Source organism: Saccostrea cucullata, unplaced genomic scaffold, assembly GCF_032062105.1.
Source record: "Saccostrea cucullata isolate Sc308-1 unplaced genomic scaffold, CSIRO_AGI_Scuc_v1 ctg1773, whole genome shotgun sequence".
Lineage (NCBI taxonomy): Eukaryota > Metazoa > Mollusca > Bivalvia > Ostreida > Ostreidae > Saccostrea > Saccostrea cuccullata.
The window spans coordinates 46,623-69,377 of record NW_026918803.1 but is presented as its reverse complement, the minus strand read 5'-3'; the positions used below and the strand labels follow the sequence as shown (position 1 = coordinate 69,377).

Below are 22,755 nucleotides of genomic sequence, written 5' to 3'. Positions count from 1 at the left end.
CTTGCGACAATAAAAGATAATATACCAGCACGGAATAAAAACAACATACTTCAAATTGAAGGAAGTTTTCGCATTGATTTTCCATTTAAACTCATTCAAGTATGCAAAACTCATCTAGGGGTAATGTGCATGGAATATATGGGACCAAACTTCCAAATCTCAGCAAATCAATAAAGTTTTATTCAAAGCTGCAAAGATTCATGTTGCAAGAGACATAAAAGGACGGGGACATTATGCAATCATATGTTACAATTTTATCTGCATTTCAGGCACAGTTATAATTATGACACACACAGAGAGAGGAGTTTAAGATTTAATGCAACTCATTTATTTAATTATTTAAAACTTGCAATCTGCATATTGCATGCTTTAGCACAAGCAAAAATTTTAAATATTTGTTTCAAATTTAATTATATTAGATATATCAATTCATTTTTAATTTAGCTACATAATATATTCTTTCACTCTTCACTTAATCTTTCACTCTTCAATTTAAAAACACTGCAAAATTTTCAAACTTCTCAAATATTTTAAAATGCAATATCAATGTTGTTAAACAATTTCTTTCCCTAGATTCAAATAACCTTTGATTTTATTTTTTCTTCTCCTACATTCTCATCTTGAACCTTTTGTTCCAAACTGTAATTATGTATGAATAAAAGAGGATACATCCCCAATCGTAACCCCCTTCCACATCATTAAGTCTTAATCAATATTACAATTTTACACACATAATGGTTTCAGTCGTCTTTTACCCCTTTTGTCTGCTGTTCTGCATAAATTAAACAGTGACTAATAAACTAAACAAAGAACATCAGAGCTATCCAAAATGTGACAAAACGTCCCAATATATCACGACTTCCAGCGAAATCGATAAACATGCAATAATACGATAATTTCTTGATGTCATTTATTTCAATAAAAACGCAAGTTGAATGCAAAACTTTAGACCCACTCTGTCATATTCTATAAAATATACTTGTCTTGTTCTCGGCCGCTTACTAAATCGATATTGTAGTTATATTGCGGCTCCTTTGTGTTAAATAGCGTACGTACATCGTAGTATACAAACCCGATATATTTAACCTATCCAACGCGCGAAATCTCTTTGTCACCAAATCGAAACTGGCTAACAGTATGTTTTACGAACATTTTTTTTTAAATAAAAGTAGAAATGCATTAAATGAAGATTATTAAAAATTGTGTATTGACAAAGTTCATTAATGAACAGTTAGCTATGCACTGCACAGAAGCACATGTGTCCGAGAACAAAACAATGAGTGACTCTGAAAGTGTCAAGCACGTGCCACCAATTGATGTCGAATGCAGAAAATCACTTCCGGGAAAAATAAAACGCAGCTTGAAATTTGAAAGAAAAAAGTCATGAAAACTTAAGTTTAAATTTGTAAAGAGTGACATACACGAAAACTCACCAAAAGGCTTCCAATTTCTTGACAGATGCTCTTCGGGTCCCTAGCGCCATATCTTATTTACCGACGATCAATCCAAATCGAGGTGGTAAGTAAGCGCATGCGTATATAAGATTTGTTTGGAAATGGCCTGCTATCTCGTGTGTCTAACGACAGCGGGGGGAGTGCCCTTGTTCACAAGGACAGCAGATGATCTGAAGCCTGTGGGTATAATATGTAAAAGTATAGATGCAAATGAAGTGAATCTAAATTAGTTTTAAACAACGATTTTAAGTTGACTCTTTATGAGAGGTAATCAGAAAGTGAAAGTAGCATGCAGAAAAAAGGGGATGTAATTCAATATTTACTTACATTCATTTGACAAATATACATTATTAAGTGCATCTGACGATGCAAAGCTGAATATTTACATCGGAACATGTCATCTGAATTATAGATTTTGGTGCGTCTACAATGTTTCACATGATAAATAAAAGTAAGGAGAAAATATATTGCTGGACTGGGAATTGGACCTTACAGTCATAATAGAGACCCCTGAATCTGTGGTCAAGTACTCTACCAACTGACCTACCTAGTCTATTATGTCCATTGTCAAAACCATTATATCCCTCCCTCCTTAAATTATTGCATCCTAAGACACATCCCAAGTTCTTATTTGCCCTTTGCAGGTCTTTGCCTGCAAGTCTAAGGTGGTCATCAGCATCAAATCAGCAAGAGAAAAATGTATAGCTGGACAGAAAATTGAACCCTGGACCCCTGCATTACTAGCAGTTGTTTTGTTTTGAACATAGTTTATTGATATCAATCAAAAGGATTGGAAACAAGTTCTAAATAACTTTGTGAATTCCTCTCCTTAATAAATTCCTCAGGACTGCATGCATTTCTAGCAGTTGCTCTAACCACTGAGCTATCCAGTCCAATATCCTGTTGTCCAGCTTAAAAGACTACATTCCTCTGTTCTAAATAAGTTTTTGACCCTCTGAAAAAACAGCACAATTGTGATGTGTTTTCAGGGGGGCAAAAACTATATAAATTCATCCTGGTAATGACGACACCAAATCTGTAACAGGAAAGGAGAAAATGTATGGTAGGAAATGAACCTGGTACCCCTGCATCACTAATTAGATGTTCTAGTCTACCTGCTGAGTTACCCAGGCCATTGTCCACAACCTAAACCATTATAGATATATATGCATGTATAATACAGATATTTTTAAAATATGTAATATATAACGTACTTTATTATTGCCTTGGTCAGGTTGCAAACAAATCCATGCATTATAAAGATGAATTGTTTATGCACACTGTATATTCATGCGTCTCACTGTCTTCCTCAACAATTATGTATAAAAACTCCAAAGTAGGTCTGTTGTAGTATTGTCTTCAAATGTTGATCATAGATCAGCATGATATCTTTGAAATATTACCATGATTACTTTTGCTAGCCCCAACTGTTCAAAAGTTGTTGCCAAGGTTAAAGTGTGGTATTTCTTTGTAAAAGTAGGTCAAACTCCAAGGTCAAGACTTCAAATTTGGTGGTACCCAGAGAAAGGTCTTGTCACAAAGAATACACTTGTAAAATATGAAAGCTATAGCCCCACCCACTCAATAGTTATGGGCTAGGTTAAAGTTGACAACATACAAACAGACAGGCAGGACAAAACACTATATCCCTGGGATCTTTCAATATGGGGGCATTAAAAAAAAGCCTATAGGTATCCAAGCATTTGAAGAAAATTGCATATCTATTCTTATTCGGTAATTAGTTTCTTCTATTATTTTCAGTTTTATTTTAAAATGCATACACTAGTGTATAAACTTTTTATTATCATTGCAAAACACTATAAATAATTTCTTATTTCATATAATGCAAAGAAACATGAAACAATGAAATCTAAGGCTAGATTAAAGGAAATTTGATTTCTTTAAATATAATTTTTTTTAAATACTTTGCATTTAAAAACACTGTAATGGGGTAAAAATTTCAACTTTTTATTAGACTGTTCTTAGACTTCAAAGAACCATGAATCACATCGAGATGCATAAAACAATTCTTGCATGAAAATTTCAAGCTTCATTTTAAGACTTAATTTATGAATTAAATAATAAATTAAATGAAGAGTTATCCTTCCTTGACAAGGAGTGGATACCCTTAATGTTCTTTAAATATATCAGGTTTGTAATTAATTATTCTTGATTTTTCTGCATTTTAGTTGCCCTTCCCTGTGATCGGTTCAATAAATGGCGTCCATATGTTTGGTAGTTCACATGATGTGACTCTGCAGTCTACTACCACAGAAGATGCCAAAATTATCTGGAAGGTTTTTCATGATAGGTGATATGCATGTTATTATTTATATTCTTTAAAACATTAGATAAACCCATGAATATATAATTCTATGAAATATTGATAGCATTTTCAGCGTACAGCTATCACATTTGCTAAATGTTATTTTCATGGTAATATTCGCTTATCAATAATTATGGAGTTCAATGTAAATTTTGCTCAGTATTTATATACAGTCTGATAACAGACTACATTATAGATTTTTTTGTATTTACGTAGACTAATGTTCTATTCTGTATTGTTACGTACAATAATTTATTAATAACCTGTTTGTTTTTTAACAATTTAGAAAATGTGTATGCAAAAAAATGTTTATGCAAGCATGCAAGCTGTTTCACGAGAAAAAATATGGCAGTGTCATTTAAAAATGTTCCTCTTAAGAGCATAAGAAAACTTGTGAAAGGTTTTTATACAGTGTTCATTCAAGTTGTTCAACCCCCTACCCCCAAACCACCACCCCTGGGCTATGATGGAGCACAACAGTAGAGTGTCAACATGTGACACTGGAGAATAAAAAAAAATGTCCATATCAGGACCCTCCACCTATCCTCCTTGCTGAGGGAGGGGGGGTCAAAAGGGGTCATAGTTTGAAAGTTGCAATATATAGAGAGCACCTTGTTTTCCTGAAGAACATAATGCCTATACTGTCATTCATATCACTTAAAAAATCTTTTCTTTTTTTTTTTCAAATTGTTGTGTTCATGCATAAGAAGGGGCAACGATAATACCCAGGTCATATTTGGACAGAATGTTAATAACTATTTAATTTACATATTCTTTCGAAGAACAGATGGGATACACTCAGTATTATTGTGAGGAATCAGGTTTAGTTGATTTAAGAACATATTAAGGATAACTATTTCAAAATTGATTTTTTTTTATGAATAGAAATGCTGCAATGTTCTATAGAAACATGGAATTTAAGTTAATGGGATAAATATTGTTTTTCAAAAATATATTAAAACTCAGTAGAATGCATGACAATACATAAATTATGTTTGTCATTTTTTTCGTGTTATGCAATGTAGTGAGTGCCAGTAGGAAATTTTAAAAAATTCTCTGAGAGAGAGAAAATAAAAAAATTAAAATCATTCAACATATTCTACCCCACTCTCTCTAATTTAAAGGAGGAAGTTTGCTAGTTCACAGAGAAAATACATAACTGAACTGTCATCTGAGAGTTATCATGCAAGGTTTTTTTGGAGAGGGTGTTTTTAAACTTATCAAAACAATGGAATCTAGTGAGTTTTTCAGATTAAAGTTTGTCATCCCTTTGTCTGTTGTTTGGTCCATCTGACTTAAGTATTCACATCATCATTTTTAGACGGGGTCAGGTGACACCGTCTATTAGTTTACTATCAGAGCCCTCAAATAGGAAGCCCTGGTGATAACACATGAATTAAATCTACGCTATATAACTCATTCTTCAGTACTGAGTTCAGATGTGTGACCAAAGGGCTATTTTTTTAAAATGATCAATTTCATAATTTATGTATATTAATTGAGTCAGTACCCTTCCTGCTTCTGAAAAAAATTGATGGGAAGATAATCTGAAGTCTTAAAGAGGAGATAGGTGTCCAAATGTACAAGCATGTCTGAAATTTTATGTACGTAACTTGGTGTCCACAGTGACTGTTTTTTAGAACAATAAGCTATTCTTTTCTGGTGAATTCTTTTTGAAGTATATAAACACTAGTTTGCATGACTTATTTCTGCTTTATTCCATTACAATTAGAAAATATATCCAAGACTACCAATGGACATTACTTACATAAGCACTAAACAAGTAACATGTTACTAGAATTTAACAAGTTGTTAAAATATGAAAATAATGTAATCAATAAGGTATGATGAAATCATGTTTAATGTTATATTAAATGGAATTTATTTTAAAAAAGTCACAATTTTTATTTCTAGTTTCAAAAAAGTAAAAATTATGTAAGTAACATGGACACCTAACTCCGAATCAAGCTTTAAAAAGGATCAAAAAAATAACAAGACAATCGAACACTTGTCTTTAATACTTTTAATATTTCATTTCAAAGCTTAATAATAGACAAGCTTTCAAAGAGAATTAATGCAGACAAGTAAATTGTCAGATGAATAACTAAATATCCTAGGTCTTCTATTTTGAGTCTTGGATCTTTGTGTCATTGTTACGAACATAATTCAGTCATTTCTTGTAAATCTGAAAGAAAAAAAATATACATAAAACAAAATACAACATGATGTAATCAACACATATGCTGTTTAATTATATTTATTATATATCCTTGATAAAATCAGAAAGAAAATTAAAGTACAAATTATGTCACTACTTCAAGTTTTCGTGACGAACGTAATTGCGTAAATGATATGGCAATATTAAAACAAATATTCAATAAGTATTCATCCTTTGATAAGAGCAGAAAAAAACTAACAAATATAGAATAAGATATAGTACAATATAACTTTATCATTAATAGATTATACAAATAATGCAAAAACACTTATGTTCGTAACAAAAGACGCGAATCAAAAGTCAAATGTTAAACCGAAAGTACTCAACTCGGACATATTTATGCATTTTGTATGGTCATAAGAGACATATTTCAGTTTCTGACTAATAGCTACATGGTATAAAGATACAATGACTGTATTTATGTGTTAAACATTCACTAAAATTGATACAATATGAAAATACTTACCGAATCTATTATGTTCGTAACTTTTTTTTTCCACATGGACACAATGAGCATCGCCATGTTTTTTAGCAGACAGCTGCACAACCTTTCTACTTTCGTTTTTAATTTATAATTACACCACTGCTACGGACTTTCTGAGTCAAACTTATGATTCATTGGCTGTTATTTTAACAATCATACTAAAAGCTATTATGTTCGTAACGGTCAAGACACCAAACATTTTACAATCAGAGATCATTTTAAAATAACAAAAAGAACTGAGTTATGTTCATGAAGCATATTGTTAAAAATAATTTATCACACATACTCATTAATCAAACACAGAAACTGAACTTGACAAATTATTTAATGTTTGTAGAGATGTGTTAAAAAGTTCAATGCATATGGACACCATTCGTTACGAACATAAACCACAATTTTTTAAGTTCAGAAAAAAATAATTAAGATAATTTTATTATGTTTGACAAAATAAATATATTATTTCATTTATATGCTAAGATAATGTACACAAATATCATGCCAAATGATTTTATTTTTAAATAAAACAACGTCTTTATGCCTATTCGAAAATTATGTCACATTTTCTGCATCTGAAACCCCCTAAATGCAATACAACAATGATCAATATTTTTTTTATTCCTTAACTTATATCCATGAAACTATTTATACTATATCCTTACACAAGTATCAAATCATATCAATATCAATCTATCTGCTTACACTTTATTTATTGGAAAATAAAGGAAAAAAGAAATACATTTTAAAAATTCACCAGTATTGAAGAATGAGTTATATCAAAGAGTGCAGAAATAATTTAGATCAAAATATAAACATTCTTTATCAAACTGAAGAAAGTGATATGAACTTTTTTCTGAATCAAATTAATGAAGTATTTTGTAAATGTAAATTCAAAATTAATTGTAAAACACACTAGTAAACAAAGTACTCTTCTGTGTATTATTACGACTGCGTACGCATCTTCCATTGTTTACTTCCAGAAAAATATTAATTCGGACCACGTGAAATTCGGACAGTTCAAAAAGGTTTCTAGACTCAACAATTATTGAAATTTGTACTTCAAATTAAGGAGGCTGGAGGGTCAACAAATAAACCAAAAATTAACCATCAGAATTAACTTATTTTTTTAGATATGGTATATTAAGCTGTCATCTATTATTTGGCAAAGAAAAAATTCCTACATTTAGTTTTGAAATTTTATCATTTTTTATATCTTTATATGGAGCTCTTCTTTTAAAGGAGATCGAAATAGTCTGAAAATGGCTGCCACCCCCCAGCCTCGTTAAATGAAAAACGCGAATTTATATTATTCACAGTTTTGTTTTTAGTATGTTAATTTAAAAAATTATCAAAACTCGTAAAAAAAAAATCTTTTGACCCCGTCTTTCAGTACTGTCTCAGTACTTTGATATTTTCTATGCAGTAACACTGACTAAGTTTCTGCTTAATTTGACACAAAACATTCCCTTGTATGAAAATGATTCAAATTTCAAGTAAGATGAAGTTTGTTTAAATGAAGGGTTAGGCTCTCAGGAGATTATGAAGATTTTTTGAAAAAATCTTCATGTAAAAATTTTTTTTTCTAAAATTGACTGAAACATAATTTAAAAAATCTTTATAATTAATGTGTAAGAAATCAGATCTGTTCAAATTTTGGCAAGGTTGGGTCTGGAACAGAAGAGATTAGCTTTACCAAGAATTATATCTAGGGACATGTTCAAAGTATTGCACATGAGGTGTATAGTACGTAGTAGGTTGAATCTTTTTAAAATCATGTTCAGATTTTGTCATAGGAATATAAAGAGAAAAAAAATATTATTAACTTGTTAAGAAAGCAGAATGGCATTTAGTTAAGATACAAGTTTAATGGAAGCATCTTTACATTTAAATGTACATATTTGTTCAAATCTTGGCCCTTGGAGCTAGGTTGGAGTAAAGATAGGCAATAAAAAATGATACGGTATACTTGTATTGGAAATAACTTAAAATTTTCCCTCCAAGGTTAGGCATTACTTTCCTTACTATGCAAGTATCCAATGTGTAGGGTAAACTCAGGTTGTTTTTCTTTCTTTCTTTCAAATTTTGCCACATGGATTACGGTGGGGCTACAGCAAGGGATCAAAGTCTTACATTCATTAGTATGCATGGAAAATGTTTTTAAAAATGAGTCTAATGGTAGATATCAAAACAGTAACAGAAAACACTCCAGAGTAGTGTATACCAAAAACAGGTTATTAAAAACAAGGGGAGAGGAAGATATCTTGTGTAAGCATACAGTGTTGGCTTTTTCAGTATAACGCTGATAACCATTGCACAGAATGATGATGTAGATGACTGCCATTATAGCAACCTTCTGAATCTGACATTCAATGCCATGGTGCTCCTGGTAGGGATAGAGGAAGTCACAACCATAAAAAATGTCGAGAAATTCAAGCGGGAAATTAAGGTAAGGGTTAATGTATTAGTATTCTAATTTTCTTGGGAGGTGTTTTCTTTTATAGAATTATGGTCAAAATTGATACAATGGTGAGTGAAACTGCAACATTAATAACAGATTATCAAGTAAATTACAACATCTAAAAACCATAAATACTGTGGTTTCATCAATTTTCAGGGATTTTGTAAAACAGACGTTTTTGAGGATATGTAATTTCTTGGACAAATGCATTATTTCTCAATTCATTAAACATTTAATTTTGTGGATCTGTACAACAACAAATTCCTCGAAAATTGGTGCTCAACGAATATTGATGAAACCACAGTATGTAAATATATATTAAATAAAAATATTATTCAGTTGTGAAGAAAGGTAGGATCTTTCCACTTTTCAATAAAATGTATACTGGACATCTTCCTTAGGTATGCTATAATTTGGTGGACAGGATCCTTGGGATTATGGGAACCTGGGGATTCAGTCAGCTGACTAACACCGCGGAGACAATAGCAGCTCCAGAGAATGCTGTGTTACAGGTGTGTCATTCTGCCACATTCAGCTTCACTTGATAAATTCTCTAGAATGATTAATTCTATGTAACATTTTCATGCTTTTTATATCAGAATTTCTTGGATGCTTTCACTGAAGCAGCAGAAAGTGTGTATGGTTGCTTGTTCATTGATGGTAAAATTGCTGTGGCAACAAAGAAATGGTGGAGTCTGTCGGCCAATGAGCTGGTGTTACTGTCTCTCCTGTTATCCTCCCTGACGGCGTGTACATCCAGGGACATCCCGGTGTACCTCCCAGACAACCACCCCACAGTCAGTGTCACACTGTTATACAAATAAAACAGGCTTTCTTTTCTCCTCTTGATTAATGTTGATCAAATTGGATATATGATTGAGGTTAAAGGTTCAAATATTGTTACAGTAACTAAATGTGTAAGGGATGCTATATCTATAGCTTTTTGATTGAAAATCGGAAAAATCAAAATATGCCTGAATGATATCTTTGCCTACTTAAAATTCCTAAATATACACTTGGAATTAATTATTGCTTAATTTCGTGAGATGCACCACTCTGGAAATAAAATTACTTGCTTTTATTTTTATGATGTTAAAAACAATGTTAAATCTTTTGATGAACCGTCCATTCATGAATTATTATCCTCTCGATTTGATGTTGAATAGGCTTTTTGCAATAATAAGTACTCGTGAAAAATAAAAAATCTACAGAAGTAACTCTGACTGGGCTCGCACAGACTTTGGAGTCACAAAATATGATATCAATACAGACTGGTTAGATTTTGATGACTTATTTTCCTGCTTTACACACAGGTACCCCACCGACTGATGACATTCCAGCTGACTCGGGGAGTAGATGTTGTGGTCATCTGTGGACCCTCCCCCTCACTCACAGAACTAGAACCAGAGGTAGTATTTACTAATATTTACTAACAATCTGTCTCCTAGTTATTTCCCCCTCACTTACAGAGCTAGAACCAGAGGTAGTATTTACTAACAATCTGTCTCCTAGTTATCTCCCCCTCACTTACAGAACTAGAACCAGAGGTAGTGTTAACTAACAACCTGTCCCCTAGTAATCTCCCCCTCATTCACAGAACTAGAACCAGAGGTAGTATTTACTAACAATCTGTCTCCTAGTTATTTCCCCCTCACTTACAGAACTAGAACCAGAGGTAGTATTTACTAACAATCTGTCTCCTAGTTATCTCCCCCTCACTTACAGAACTAGAACCAGAGGTAGTATTTACTAACAATCTGTCTCCTAGTTATCTCCCCCTCATTCACAGAACTAGAACCAGAGGTAGTATTTACTAACAATCTGTCTCCTAGTTATCTCCCCCTCACTTACAGAACTAGAACCAGAGGTAGTATTTACTAACAATCTGTCCCCTAGTTATCTCCCCCTCACTTACAGAACTAGAACCAGAGGTAGTATTTACTAACAATCTGTCTCCTAGTTATCTCCCCCTCACTTATAGAACTAGAACCAGAGGTAGTATTTACTAACAATCTGTCTCCTACCTATCTCCCCCTCACTTACAGAACTAGAACCAGAGGTAGTATTTACTAACAACCTGTCTCCTAGTTATCCTCCCTTCGCTAACAAAACTAGAACCAGAGGTAGTATTTACTAACAATATGTTTCCTAGTTATCTCCCCTTCACTAACAAAACTAGAACCAGAGGTAGTATTTACTAACAATCTGTCTCCTAGTTATCTCCCCCTCACTTACAGAACTAGAACCAGAGGTAGTATTTACTAACAATATGTTTCCTAGTTACCTCCCCCTTCACTAACAGAACTAGAACCAGAGGTAGTATTTACTAACAATCTGTCTCCTAGTTATCTCCCCCTCACTTACAGAACTAGAACCAGAGGTAGTATTTACTAACAATCTGTCTCCTAGTTATCTCCCCCTCACTTACAGAACTAGAACCAGAGGTAGTATTTACTAACAACCTGTCTCCTAGTTATCTCCCCCTCATTTACAGATCTAGAACCAGAGGTAGTATTTACTAACAATATGTTTCCTAGTTATCTCCCCTTCACTAACAAAACTAGAACCAGAGGTAGTATTTACTAACAATCTGTCTCCTAGTTATCTCCCCCTCATTCACAGAACTAGAACCAGAGGTAGTATTTACTAACAATCTGTCTCCTAGTTATCTCCCCCTCACTTACAGAACTAGAACCAGAGGTAGTATTTACTAACAATCTGTCTCCTAGTTATCTCCCCTTCACTAACAAAACTAGAACCAGAGGTAGTATTTACTAACAATATGTTTCCTAGTTATCTCCCCCTCACTTACAGAACTAGAACCAGAGGTAGTATTTACTAACAATCTGTCTCCTACCTATCTCCCCCTCACTGAAAGAACTAGAACCAGAGGTAGTGTTAACTAACAACCTGTCCCCTAGTAATCTACCCCTCATTCACAGAACTAGAACCAGAGGTAGTATTTACTAACAGTCTGTCTCCTAGGTGTCTCCCCCTCATTTACAGAACTAGAACCAGAGGTAGTATTTACTAACAGTATGTTTCCTAGTTACCTCCCCCTCACTTACAGAACTACAACCAGAGGTAGTATTTACTAACAACCTGTCTCCTAGTTATCCTCCCTTCGCTAACAAAACTAGAACCAGAGGTAGTATTTACTAACAGTATGTTTCCTAGTTACCTCCCCCTCACTTACAGAACTACAACCAGAGGTAGTATTTACTAACAACCTGTCTCCTAGTTATCCTCCCTTCGCTAACAAAACTAGAACCAGAGGTAGTATTTACTAACACTATGTTTCCTAGTTATCTCCCCCTCACTTACAGAACTACAACCAGAGGTAGTATTTACTAACAATCTGTCTCCTACCTATCTCCCCCTCACTTCCAGAACTAGAACCAGAGGTAGTATTTACTAACAATCTGTCTCCTAGTTATCTCCCCCTCACTTACAGAACTAGAACCAGAGGTAGTATTTACTAACAACCTGTCTCCTAGTTATTTCCCCTCATTTACAGAACTAGAACCAGAGGTAGTATTTACTAACAATATGTTTCCTAGTTATCTCCCCCTCATTTACAGAACTAGAACCAGAGGTAGTATTTACTAACAATCTGTCTCCTAGTTATCTCCCCCTCACTTACAGAAGTAGAACTGGAGGTAGTGTTTAAGGTATGTCACTCGTCAGCATTTTAGAAAAGTTAGCGCAGACCCTCTTACTTCAAATCTATTTATTATAACATATCTAATTTCAACAATGTTAATGTTTTAACATTCAACGAAAAAACTGCTCAAAAAACTACAAAGAAGCAATATTTATGAGGGACTATTTCTTGTGGTGGAAGGAAATTTAGCAGATATTTCTGCAAATCTGCACATTTATTAAATTTAATATCTTGGATCTTTATAGCCTCACATACTTTTACTCGGAGAATATTTTCCAGCAAGATATTGCTATGAATGTTTAATATTGGTCTTAATTCATATTTTTATAACAAGTTTTACACCTTCCTTCAAGAATTTTTGCCAAAAAATGAAGATATGTCAAATAAGTCTTGATAAAATTTACACCGTTTTTCGCCTGAAAATCGCACATTTTGACCCATATTTCAAAATCAACATCACTGACCCCAACTTTTTCTTTCATTATTTTAAAGTACTCGATACTTGTTACTGATCAGCACTTAAGTCGTAAAAAGCTTGATTTAAGAAAATGATTTATTCCCTATTCAGTTTTATAATACCCCAAAATATGTTATTTTTTAGTGCAAAAAGGTCACACAATAATTAACGCGCATTAATTTGCAAGACTTGTTCAATGATAAATATTATTCAAAGTATTTTACATAAAATAAAATCATATTTATTACCATTATTACATCTGCTAAAATATGATAAAGGTTAAAGCAATTAACCAAAGATTTGAAATTTAAGTGCAAAAAAGGTCAACTTCATTGTACCGTAGATCAGTTAGATGAACACTGACCCCCTATTTTCTCTGCGATTTTGAGTTACTCAATATGAGTACTTATCCAAAATATACTTCTCAAAAAATCCTTGATTTAACAAATTTCACGAGTGACATACCTTAATAACAATCTGTCCTCTAGTCATATCTCCTCACTTCTTGAACTAGAACCAGAGGTTATATTTACTGTTGGTTCTTACAATGTGTCCCCTTGCCACTTCTGATGTATTCCTTAATTAGACACTGAAGCCCGTGACTGTGAAGTTTTTTTGTTTGCTGAAGATTGTAATGCAACATAGTTTGGGGAGGAAGGATACATATGCAATGATATACATTTTAAGATGCACTTTTTACACAGTATAAAGCTGTGATTGATAGATCTCTTTATGCTGGTTTACAGATACTGAGATTTTGGAAGCCCTCCTATGATTCCCTGAGATCTGTGTTGAAGCTGAGTTCCAGGAACTTCCCAGCCAATATAGCATTAGATCACAACACTCTAGGGTAGGTCCCAGCCAACATAGCATTAGATCACAACACTCTAGGGTATGTCCCAGCCAACATAGCATTAGATCACAACACTCTAGGGTAAGTCCCAGCCAACATAGCATTAGATCACAACACTCTAGGGTAGGTCCCAGCCAACATAGCATTAGATCACAACACTCTAGGGTAGGTCCCAGCCAACATAGCATTAGATCACAACACTCTAGGGTAAGTCCCAGCCAACATAGCATTAGATCACAACACTCTAGGGTAGGTCCCAGCCAACATAGCATTAGATCACAACACTCTAGGGTAAGTCCCAGCCAACATAGCATTAGATCACAACACTCTAGGGTAGGTCCCAGCCAACATAGCAGTAGATCACAACACTCTAGGGTAGGTCCCAGCCAACAAAGCATTAAATCACAACACTCTAGGGTAAGTCCCAGCCAACAAAGCATTAGATCACAATACTCTAGGGTAGGTCCCAGCCAACATAGCATTAGATCACAATACTGTAGGGTAAGTCCCAGCCAACATAGCATTAGATCACAACACTCTAGGGTAAGTCCCAGCCAACATAGCATTAGATCACAATACTCTAGGGTAGGTCCCAGCCAACGCAGCATTAGATCACAATACTCTAGATCAGCATTAGATCACAACACTCTAGGGTAGGTCCCAGCCAACAAAGCATTAGATCACAACACTCTAGGGTAGGTCCCAGCCAACAAAGCATTAGATCACAACACTCTAGGGTAGGTCCCAGCCAACAAAGCATACGATCACAACACTCTAGGGTAGGTCCCAGCCAACAAAGCATTAGATTACAAAACTCTAGGGTAGGTCCCTGCCAACAAAGCATTAGATCACAGCACTCTAGGGTAGGTCCCAGCCAATATAGCATTAGATCACAACACTCTAGGGTAGGTCCCAGCCAATATAGCATTAGATCACAACACTCAAGGGTAGGTCCCAGATAACATAGCATTAGATCACAACACTCTAGGGTAAGTCCCAGATAACATAGCATTAGATCATAAAATAATCTGTGGGAGGTCCTAGCCAATGTAGCATTAGATCACAACACTCTAGGGTAAGTCCCAGCCAATATAGCATTAGATCACAACACTCTAGGGTAGGTCCCAGCCAATATAGCATTAGATCACAACACTCAAGGGTAGGTCCCAGATAACATAGCATTAGATCACAACACTCTAGGGTAAGTCCCAGCCAACATAGCATTAGATCACAACACTCTAGGGTAGGTCCCAGCCAACATAGCATTAGATCACAACACTCTAGGGTAAGTCCCAGCCAACATAGCATTAGATCACAACACTCTTGGGTAGGTCCCAGCCAACATAGCAGTAGATCACAACACTCTAGGGTAGGTCCCAGCCAACAAAGCATTAAATCACAACACTCTAGGGTAAGTCCCAGCCAACAAAGCATTAGATCACAATACTCTAGGGTAGGTCCCAGCCAACATAGCATTAGATCACAATACTCTAGGGTAGGTCCCAGCCAACATAGCATTAGATCACAATACTGTAGGGTAAGTCCCAGCCAACATAGCATTAGATCACAATACTGTAGGGTAAGTCCCAGCCAACATAGCATTAGATCACAACACTCTAGGGTAAGTCCCAGCCAACATAGCATTAGATCACAATACTCTAGGGTAGGTCCCAGCCAACGCAGCATTAGATCACAATACTCTAGGGTAGGTCCCAGCCAACGCAGCATTAGATCACAACACTCTAGGGTAGGTCCCAGCCAACAAAGCATTAGATCACAACACTCTAGGGTAGGTCCCAGCCAACAAAGCATTAGATCACAACACTCTAGGGTAGGTCCCAGCCAACATAGCATAAGATCACAACACTCTAGGGTAGGTCCCAGCCAACAAAGCATTAGATTACAACACTCTAGGGTAGGTCCCAGCCAACAAAGCATTAGATCACAGCACTCTAGGGTAGGTCCCAGCCAACAAAGCATTAGATCACAATACTCTAGGGTAGGTCCCAGCCAACATAGCATTAGATCACAACACTCTAGGGTAGGTCCCAGCCAACATAGCATTAGATCACAATACTCTAGGGTTAGTCCCAGCAAACATAGCATTAGATCACAATACTCTAGGGTAGGTCCCAGCCAACATAGCATTAGATTCACAATACTCTAGGGTAGGTCCCAGCCAACATAGCATTAGATGACAATACTCTAGGGTAAGTCCCAGCCAACATAGCATTAGATCACAATACTCTAGGGTAAGTCCCAGCCAACATAGCATTAGATTACAATACTCTAGGGTAGGTCCCAGCCAACATAGCATTAGATAACAATACTCTAGGGTAGGTCCCAGCCAACATAGCATTAGATCACAATACTCTAGGGTAAGTCCCAGCCAACATAGCTTTAGATCACAACACTCTAGGGTAGGTCTCAGATACCATAGCATTAGATCACAATACTTTGGGGTAGGTCCCAGCCAACAAAGCATTAGATCACAACACTCTAGGATAGGTCCCAGATAACATAGCATTAGATCACAATACTTTGGGGTAGGTCCCAGGCAGCATAGCATTAGATCACAATACTTTGGTGTAGGTCCCAGCCAACATAGCATTAGATACAATACTCTAGGGTAGGTCCCAGATAATATAGCATTAGATACAATACTTTGGGGTAGGTCCTAGCCAACAAAGCATTAGATACAATACTCTAGGGTAGGTCCCAGATAACATAGCATTAGATCACAATACTTTGGGATAGGTCCCAGATAACATAGCATTAGATCCCAAAACTCTGGGGTAGGTCCCAGCCAACATAGCATTAGATCACAAAATACTCTGTGGGAGGTCCTAGCCAACAAAGCATTAGATCACAACACTCTAGGGTAGGTCCCAGCCAACATAGCATTAGATCACAATACTCTAGGGTAGGTCCCAGCCAACATAGCATTAGATCACAATACTCTAGGGTAAGTCCCAGCCAACATAGATCACAGTACTCTAGGGTAGGTCCCAGCCAACATAGCATTAGATACAATACTCTAGGGTAGGTCCCAGCCAACATAGCATTAGATACAATACTCTAGGGTAGGTCCCAGCCAACATAGCATTAGATCACAACACTCTAGGGTAGGGTACTCTAAAGTAAGTCTTAGACACTAATCAGTTATACCAGTAGTTTCTTTAATTTTTCCCTGTTCAAGGTTTTTTAATTCTATCAGTTATACATACTTTCTAGTGTCCAAAATGGATACAAAAATCTGATGATTGCTGATTTTATTTTGTTATAGATTCCTGTTAATAAACAAAGAAACCAACCGCTGTCTCTGTAGCATCAACCCCACCTTCAGTGGAGCACATCCAGGTATGTAGCGACTCGTAATTTCCTCCTTTCAAAATTGAAAAAAAAAATTAGCAGTAGAGTAAGTGGAGTACAGGCCTTTGTTAGGTAATAAGTACTGTAGAGCTACAGAATTTTTGCAACCTGTTCTTTTTCTTGAGATACACTGTAGGTATTTGTTTTTCTTAAGCAACCCAATATTTTCATGAATTTTGGTCATTGTTGTAATGAAAATATATGTGAAAATAAATTTTACTGCAAGCATGCTACTTTGTAAAAATAAATTTCTTGTAAATAAAAAAGTAATTTACAGAATATACTGTAGTTCAACTTCGTGAATATTTGTACATATATAATGTTACAGATGAAACTTTGAGTAGCTCCCAGAGAAGAGAGGTGCTGAAGTCATTCTACAAGAGGATGGTGGGGACATTCTTCTCCTCAGTGGTCCCCGGCAGTGATTCAGGTGTTAACACATAAACATCTTCTCTTATACTTCTGATATCAGATGGTTTTGAAATTTTGAATACATATTCCTTACAATGGTTGCTTCAAATAATAGCTGACTGTAAATGATGACTGATTTTTCTACTGACTAGGTCCCTCAGAATTCAGTCACCAGGCAATGGAGTCTTACATCACCACGGAAACTCACAAATGTTATGCGTTGATGTCAGGGCCTCACCAACTGTTGGTGTTGTACAGTGACAGTATACCTACATATGCCATGAGGTAGGGATGCTCACACACTGAAACTACAGTAACTAATTTGGTAAAAACATAATTCTAGAAAATTTTTACTTTGTTGAAGATAAGTATCAATCAATGATGAACTATAGTTGAATTTCACTATCTTGAACACTATCTCAAATACCATAGATACATTGAAATGATTTTTAAGTCAGAATCATTTATTTGTAAAATATTTTGCCCTCAGTATCTCATATCCTCAGATATCTTGAAGTTTTTAATATGAAGGTTTTACTTGGACTCATTTGGTTTGACTGTATGTTCATTTTGACTTCCCAGGGAAATACAATGCCATTCTTTCTACATTTTTTTGGTCAAAAAATTGATGGTTTGCAATTTATTTTCTCTATAATTGTGGATCAAACTTGAAATGAAAACTCACAGTGTGTGTTATGGCCCCAACATTGTCAAATTCTGAAAATTCTTGTGTTTTTGGTTTTGTGAAAATAAAATTTCTTAAAACAATTAGATTTCTTCAACTTTAGTAAACCAATCAATTGGTATTAATGCTTATTTGTTTACCAACTATTGTTCACATGTTTATTTCTCTTAATTAGTATTAAAAATGTGTTTGGATATTGAACAACTGTCATATTAAAAGAAAAGATGACAATTTTACACTCATGTTTAAATTTTACAATAATCATGATCTGTAACAATCTTGTCACTCCCATTATTTTAAGATGTTAACCTTGATTAGCTTAACTTTTTTATGCCCCACCATGAATATGGCCGGGCATATAGTGTTTGTCAAGTCTGTCTTCTGTCTTTCTGTCCTTCCATGCTTTCGTCTGTCCTTCCATATACTGTACAGCAGGAAAATAACTCGCGGAGTTAATATTCGCTATATTCGCGGAAAAAGAAATTCCGCGAATTCAACATACAGTGAATAAATTCTTGAAAAGATTTATAAGGATAAACTGAATTTTTATTATCATCTGTGATTAGATGTAGACAGTCTTTATAATTATGCGAGTGTATCACTGTATGGATCAATCACAAACACGTAGTTGTTGGTGTTTTTAAAGCTTATAGATTGTTAAATTAATTTCTATAGCTAACGATTATGGTAATTTTGCCATCTAGTAGACATGCAATATAATTATCTAACAAAACAAGCTTGTATAATTTCACCCGTGTGAATCACTCAGTCATTACCTTTAATCATGGCACTTGCGTAGTAAACAGGGTAAAGACAATTAATTTATTTCAATTATATGATTAAAAGTTCAACAATTTGACTACTGTATATATATTTTTTATTTGGACTCGGAAATTAAAAAATTGTGAATGCTCAACATTATTTTGACTTCAAATTGGGACCAGTCCGTCTTCGTTATTATTCAATCAGGCTCAAAATTGACACAATACATAGACTTGCCTTTCCTGACTGATATGCGCGATATACATGAACAGACTTTCGTAAGATAGAGACTGGAAATAACAGTTCACACAATATATACGTAAAGAAACATGCTTGTTATTACTGTTTAAAAATTGTATTTTTTTTTTATCTTTCCGCGAATTCAAACGACCGCGTTCTGCTGAAAATTGAACAAAGCGCGATCTTTTCCGACCACGATTTCAACCTGCTATACAGTACTTTGCATTTAGCTCTGTTCAAAGTTCAGTTTCAAAGAACTATTCAAGATATTTTCATCAAACTTCATATGCTGATAAATATTGATGAGAGTTCTGAAACTGCATCAACATTTTTTTACCTTGACCTTTCCTTTGACCTTGACCACACTTTTCTTAAATTACTGTTTAGCTCAGTTTTAAACATACTGTTCAAGATGATGTTATCAAACTTCACATGTTGATACATACTGATGAGAGCTATTCAACTGCATCACCATTTTGACCTTGACCTTTCCTTAGACCTTGACCTCACTTATCTTTAATTAGCATTAAGCTCAATTTTAAAGATACCATTCTAGACTTTTTTTATCAGACTTCATATGTTGATACATATTGATGAGAGATATGCAACTGCATTAACATTTTTGACCTTGACCTTTCCATTGATCTTGATCTCACTTATCTTTATTTAATGTTTAGCTCAGTTTTAAAGATACCATTCAAGATATTTTTATCAAACTTCATATGCTGTTACATACTGATGAGAGCAATTCAGCTGCATCAACATTTTTGACCTTGAGCTTTCCTTTGACCTTTAACCTCTTTTTTTCCTAAATCAGTGTAAATAACTTCATATGCTGATACATACTGATGTAAGCAATTCAACTGTATTGACATTTTTACCATGACCTTTTCTTTGACCTTGATCTCACTTTTATCAAATTGTGTTAAAGTAAGTTTTAATTAAAGAAATTCTTGATATTTTTAGCAAACTTCATTTGTTGATACATATTGATGAGACATATGAAACTGCATCAAATTTTTGACCTTGACCTCACTTTTCTTAAATCAGTTTCAAACTTCATATGCTGTTACACAATGATGAGAGCTTTACAACTGCATCAACAGTTTTTATACGCCCGTCTTAATATGGGACGTATTATGTTATAGGCTTCATGTCCGTCCGTCCGTCCGTCTGTCTGTCCATTCCTGTCCGGCTCATAACTTCAATACTATTAGGCCTAGGATTATCAAACTTTGTCAACTGATACTTCTTGGGAAGACGGTGTGTCGCGCGCAAAAAGTAGGTCGCTATGACCTTTAATTAAGATGCTATGGCCAAATATGGAAAAATCCTGTCCGGCTCATAACTAGTAAACTATTAGACCTAGAACTATCAAACTTGGGAAATGTATACATCTTGGGTAGAAGGTGTGTCGCGACCTATTTCAAGGTCACTGTGACCTTTAATTTAAGTGAATTTTTTAAAAAAACTAAGTTTTTTAAATTTTGAATTTCATAATTATAAAAAATTAAAATTTTTAGTTGTATCATTATTAAAAAATTGTTAAATCAATAAAATACTTATTTTTTTCAGCATATACTTGACAGCAATCTATAACAAATATATTAATGTATGTTAGAGAAATCCCATGTCTCCCATGAGTGTAATTATCAAGCACTGGTCAAGAGTTTTGATAACAGAGAGTTGCATGTCAAATTAGAGAGAAATTAATGAGTTTAGTGTGAGGAGCTAACTGGAGAGCATCTGTGTTATATATATCCCTTTGGGAATTAAGGCAGATGGGTAATCCTGTTGGATTAAAAATAGCTCGTGTTGGCTAGCCTAAGTTTTAAAATGAATTTGATGAAAAGTAATTAACATTAATTTCATTTTGTATAATAAACTGATATGATATTATATAATATTATTAATTTAAAAAACTAATTTCATAGGATTGAAGTCAGCATGTCCATTTTCCATAGAAATCGCATATTAGAATCTTTCTGACATTAAATGTTAAAAAAAAAATCATTGAGTATTTTATATATTTTTAAAAATATTTTATGGTAGAGAGTTCAGATTCATTCATCTATAGTAATGAGTAGACAAGCATCCAGTCAAAGATTAATTAATGAGTTCAATTTAGGAAGGCTAGCCAGCATCTTCTTATCTGTTACCCTTTGGGAATTAGACAGAAGAACTGCTGGTCAGTTGAAATAGCATATGTCATTTGATGGCCAGCCTTTTATTTTCAAAATTAATTTAGTATAGATTAAGTTGTTAAGACTACCGGTAATTTGATATTGTTTAATATGATGGGCATTTGACAAGGTCTAATACAACCAGTATAGAAATCTATCAATGATGCTATGATTAATGCCTACACCACAGGGGATGGATAAACAAATATTTTAAGGAATAGAAAAAATTATGGAAATTTTAGAATCAAGGTTGACATGATTTTCTTGCACTCTAAACCATTTAAGTTAATTTTTTGACGGGCGTATCATGCTGTGGCGTGGCACTTTATTGACCTTGACATTTCCTTTGACCTTGACCTCATATTAATGAAATTAGTATCAAACTTTATATGCTGATACATACTGATGTATGCAATTCAACTGCATCACTATTCAAGATATTCTGGTCAAATTTCATACACTAAAACAAATTTTCATGTTGCATTACTAATATACACTCGGCGGGGCATTCATGTCCTATGGACATATTTCTAGTTTGTATTTTACTATCATCTCTGACTTTCTTATTATGTTGCAATTCAAATATACCATTATGGACTTATTTCTATATATTATTATATGATGTGCTGTGTTTGGCCTTAACCATGTTTTGTCCTCTTACATTTTCTATCTCTTGCAGGTCAATAACACATAAAACATTAGCATTGCTGACCAAAGACAGGAACATATCTGTGTGACCAAACAATTCCACTTCCCTATTTTTACACTTCTTGTCCACAAAGATGGAGACAGGGTAGCAGCTAGTTCAGTGGTCATGGATGTATGGGCATTTTCTGAGGATCTATCATACAACTCTGAATTGTGATCCTACAATGTCTTGCATAGTAACACCTAGGGAACCTGTATAGTTGTTACTTTATACAAGGTGCATCAGCAACAAGAAGTTCCAAGGAGATTAAATTTATCAGTCAAGTTGGACTGAATTTTTAAAATAGCTCTCATTTAATAGTTATCAGTGGAGAGGACAAATATGGAAGATATTCTTTAACAGTTGTCGATTTGAATTTGAGTACATGTGTACGTTTGGATTCCAACAGTCAATTACATTGTGGAGAATTCAAAACTCAGACATTCTAAAGACATTCATGTACGTTATGATATACAAGTACATGAAGTTAAGAAAAGCAATTG

At 34.5% G+C, this 22,755-nt stretch overlaps 2 protein-coding genes across 4 annotated transcripts in view; one reads left to right on the top strand and one right to left on the bottom strand.

Moving 5' to 3' along the window:
* The window catches only part of LOC134271494 (myoneurin-like), a 23,109-nt gene extending 21,595 nt beyond the window's left edge, over positions 1–1,514 (bottom strand). The window contains exon 1 of the mRNA XM_062753686.1: positions 1,434–1,514. The gene's annotated coding sequence lies outside the window, so the exon portion shown is untranslated. The remainder of the gene's footprint in view (positions 1–1,433) is intronic.
* On the top strand, positions 1,436–22,750 carry LOC134271511 (protein fuzzy homolog). Of its 3 annotated transcripts, none has more exons than XM_062753711.1 (11): positions 1,436–1,518; positions 3,644–3,765; positions 8,772–8,925; positions 9,339–9,449; positions 9,537–9,734; positions 10,251–10,346; positions 13,805–13,908; positions 17,198–17,271; positions 17,612–17,713; positions 17,847–17,979; positions 22,244–22,750. In XM_062753711.1, the coding sequence occupies exons 1-11, from the start codon at positions 1,459–1,461 to the stop codon at positions 22,299–22,301; spliced, it is 1,212 nt and encodes a 403-aa protein (XP_062609695.1). In that variant the 5' UTR covers positions 1,436–1,458; the 3' UTR covers positions 22,302–22,750. The 3 variants fall into 3 exon arrangements, with proteins under 3 accessions (XP_062609695.1, XP_062609688.1, XP_062609703.1); XM_062753704.1 differs by lacking the exon at positions 1,436–1,518 and adding an exon at positions 1,548–1,633; XM_062753719.1 differs by lacking the exon at positions 1,436–1,518 and adding an exon at positions 1,854–1,872.
* Positions 22,751–22,755: the final 5 nt, after the last annotated feature.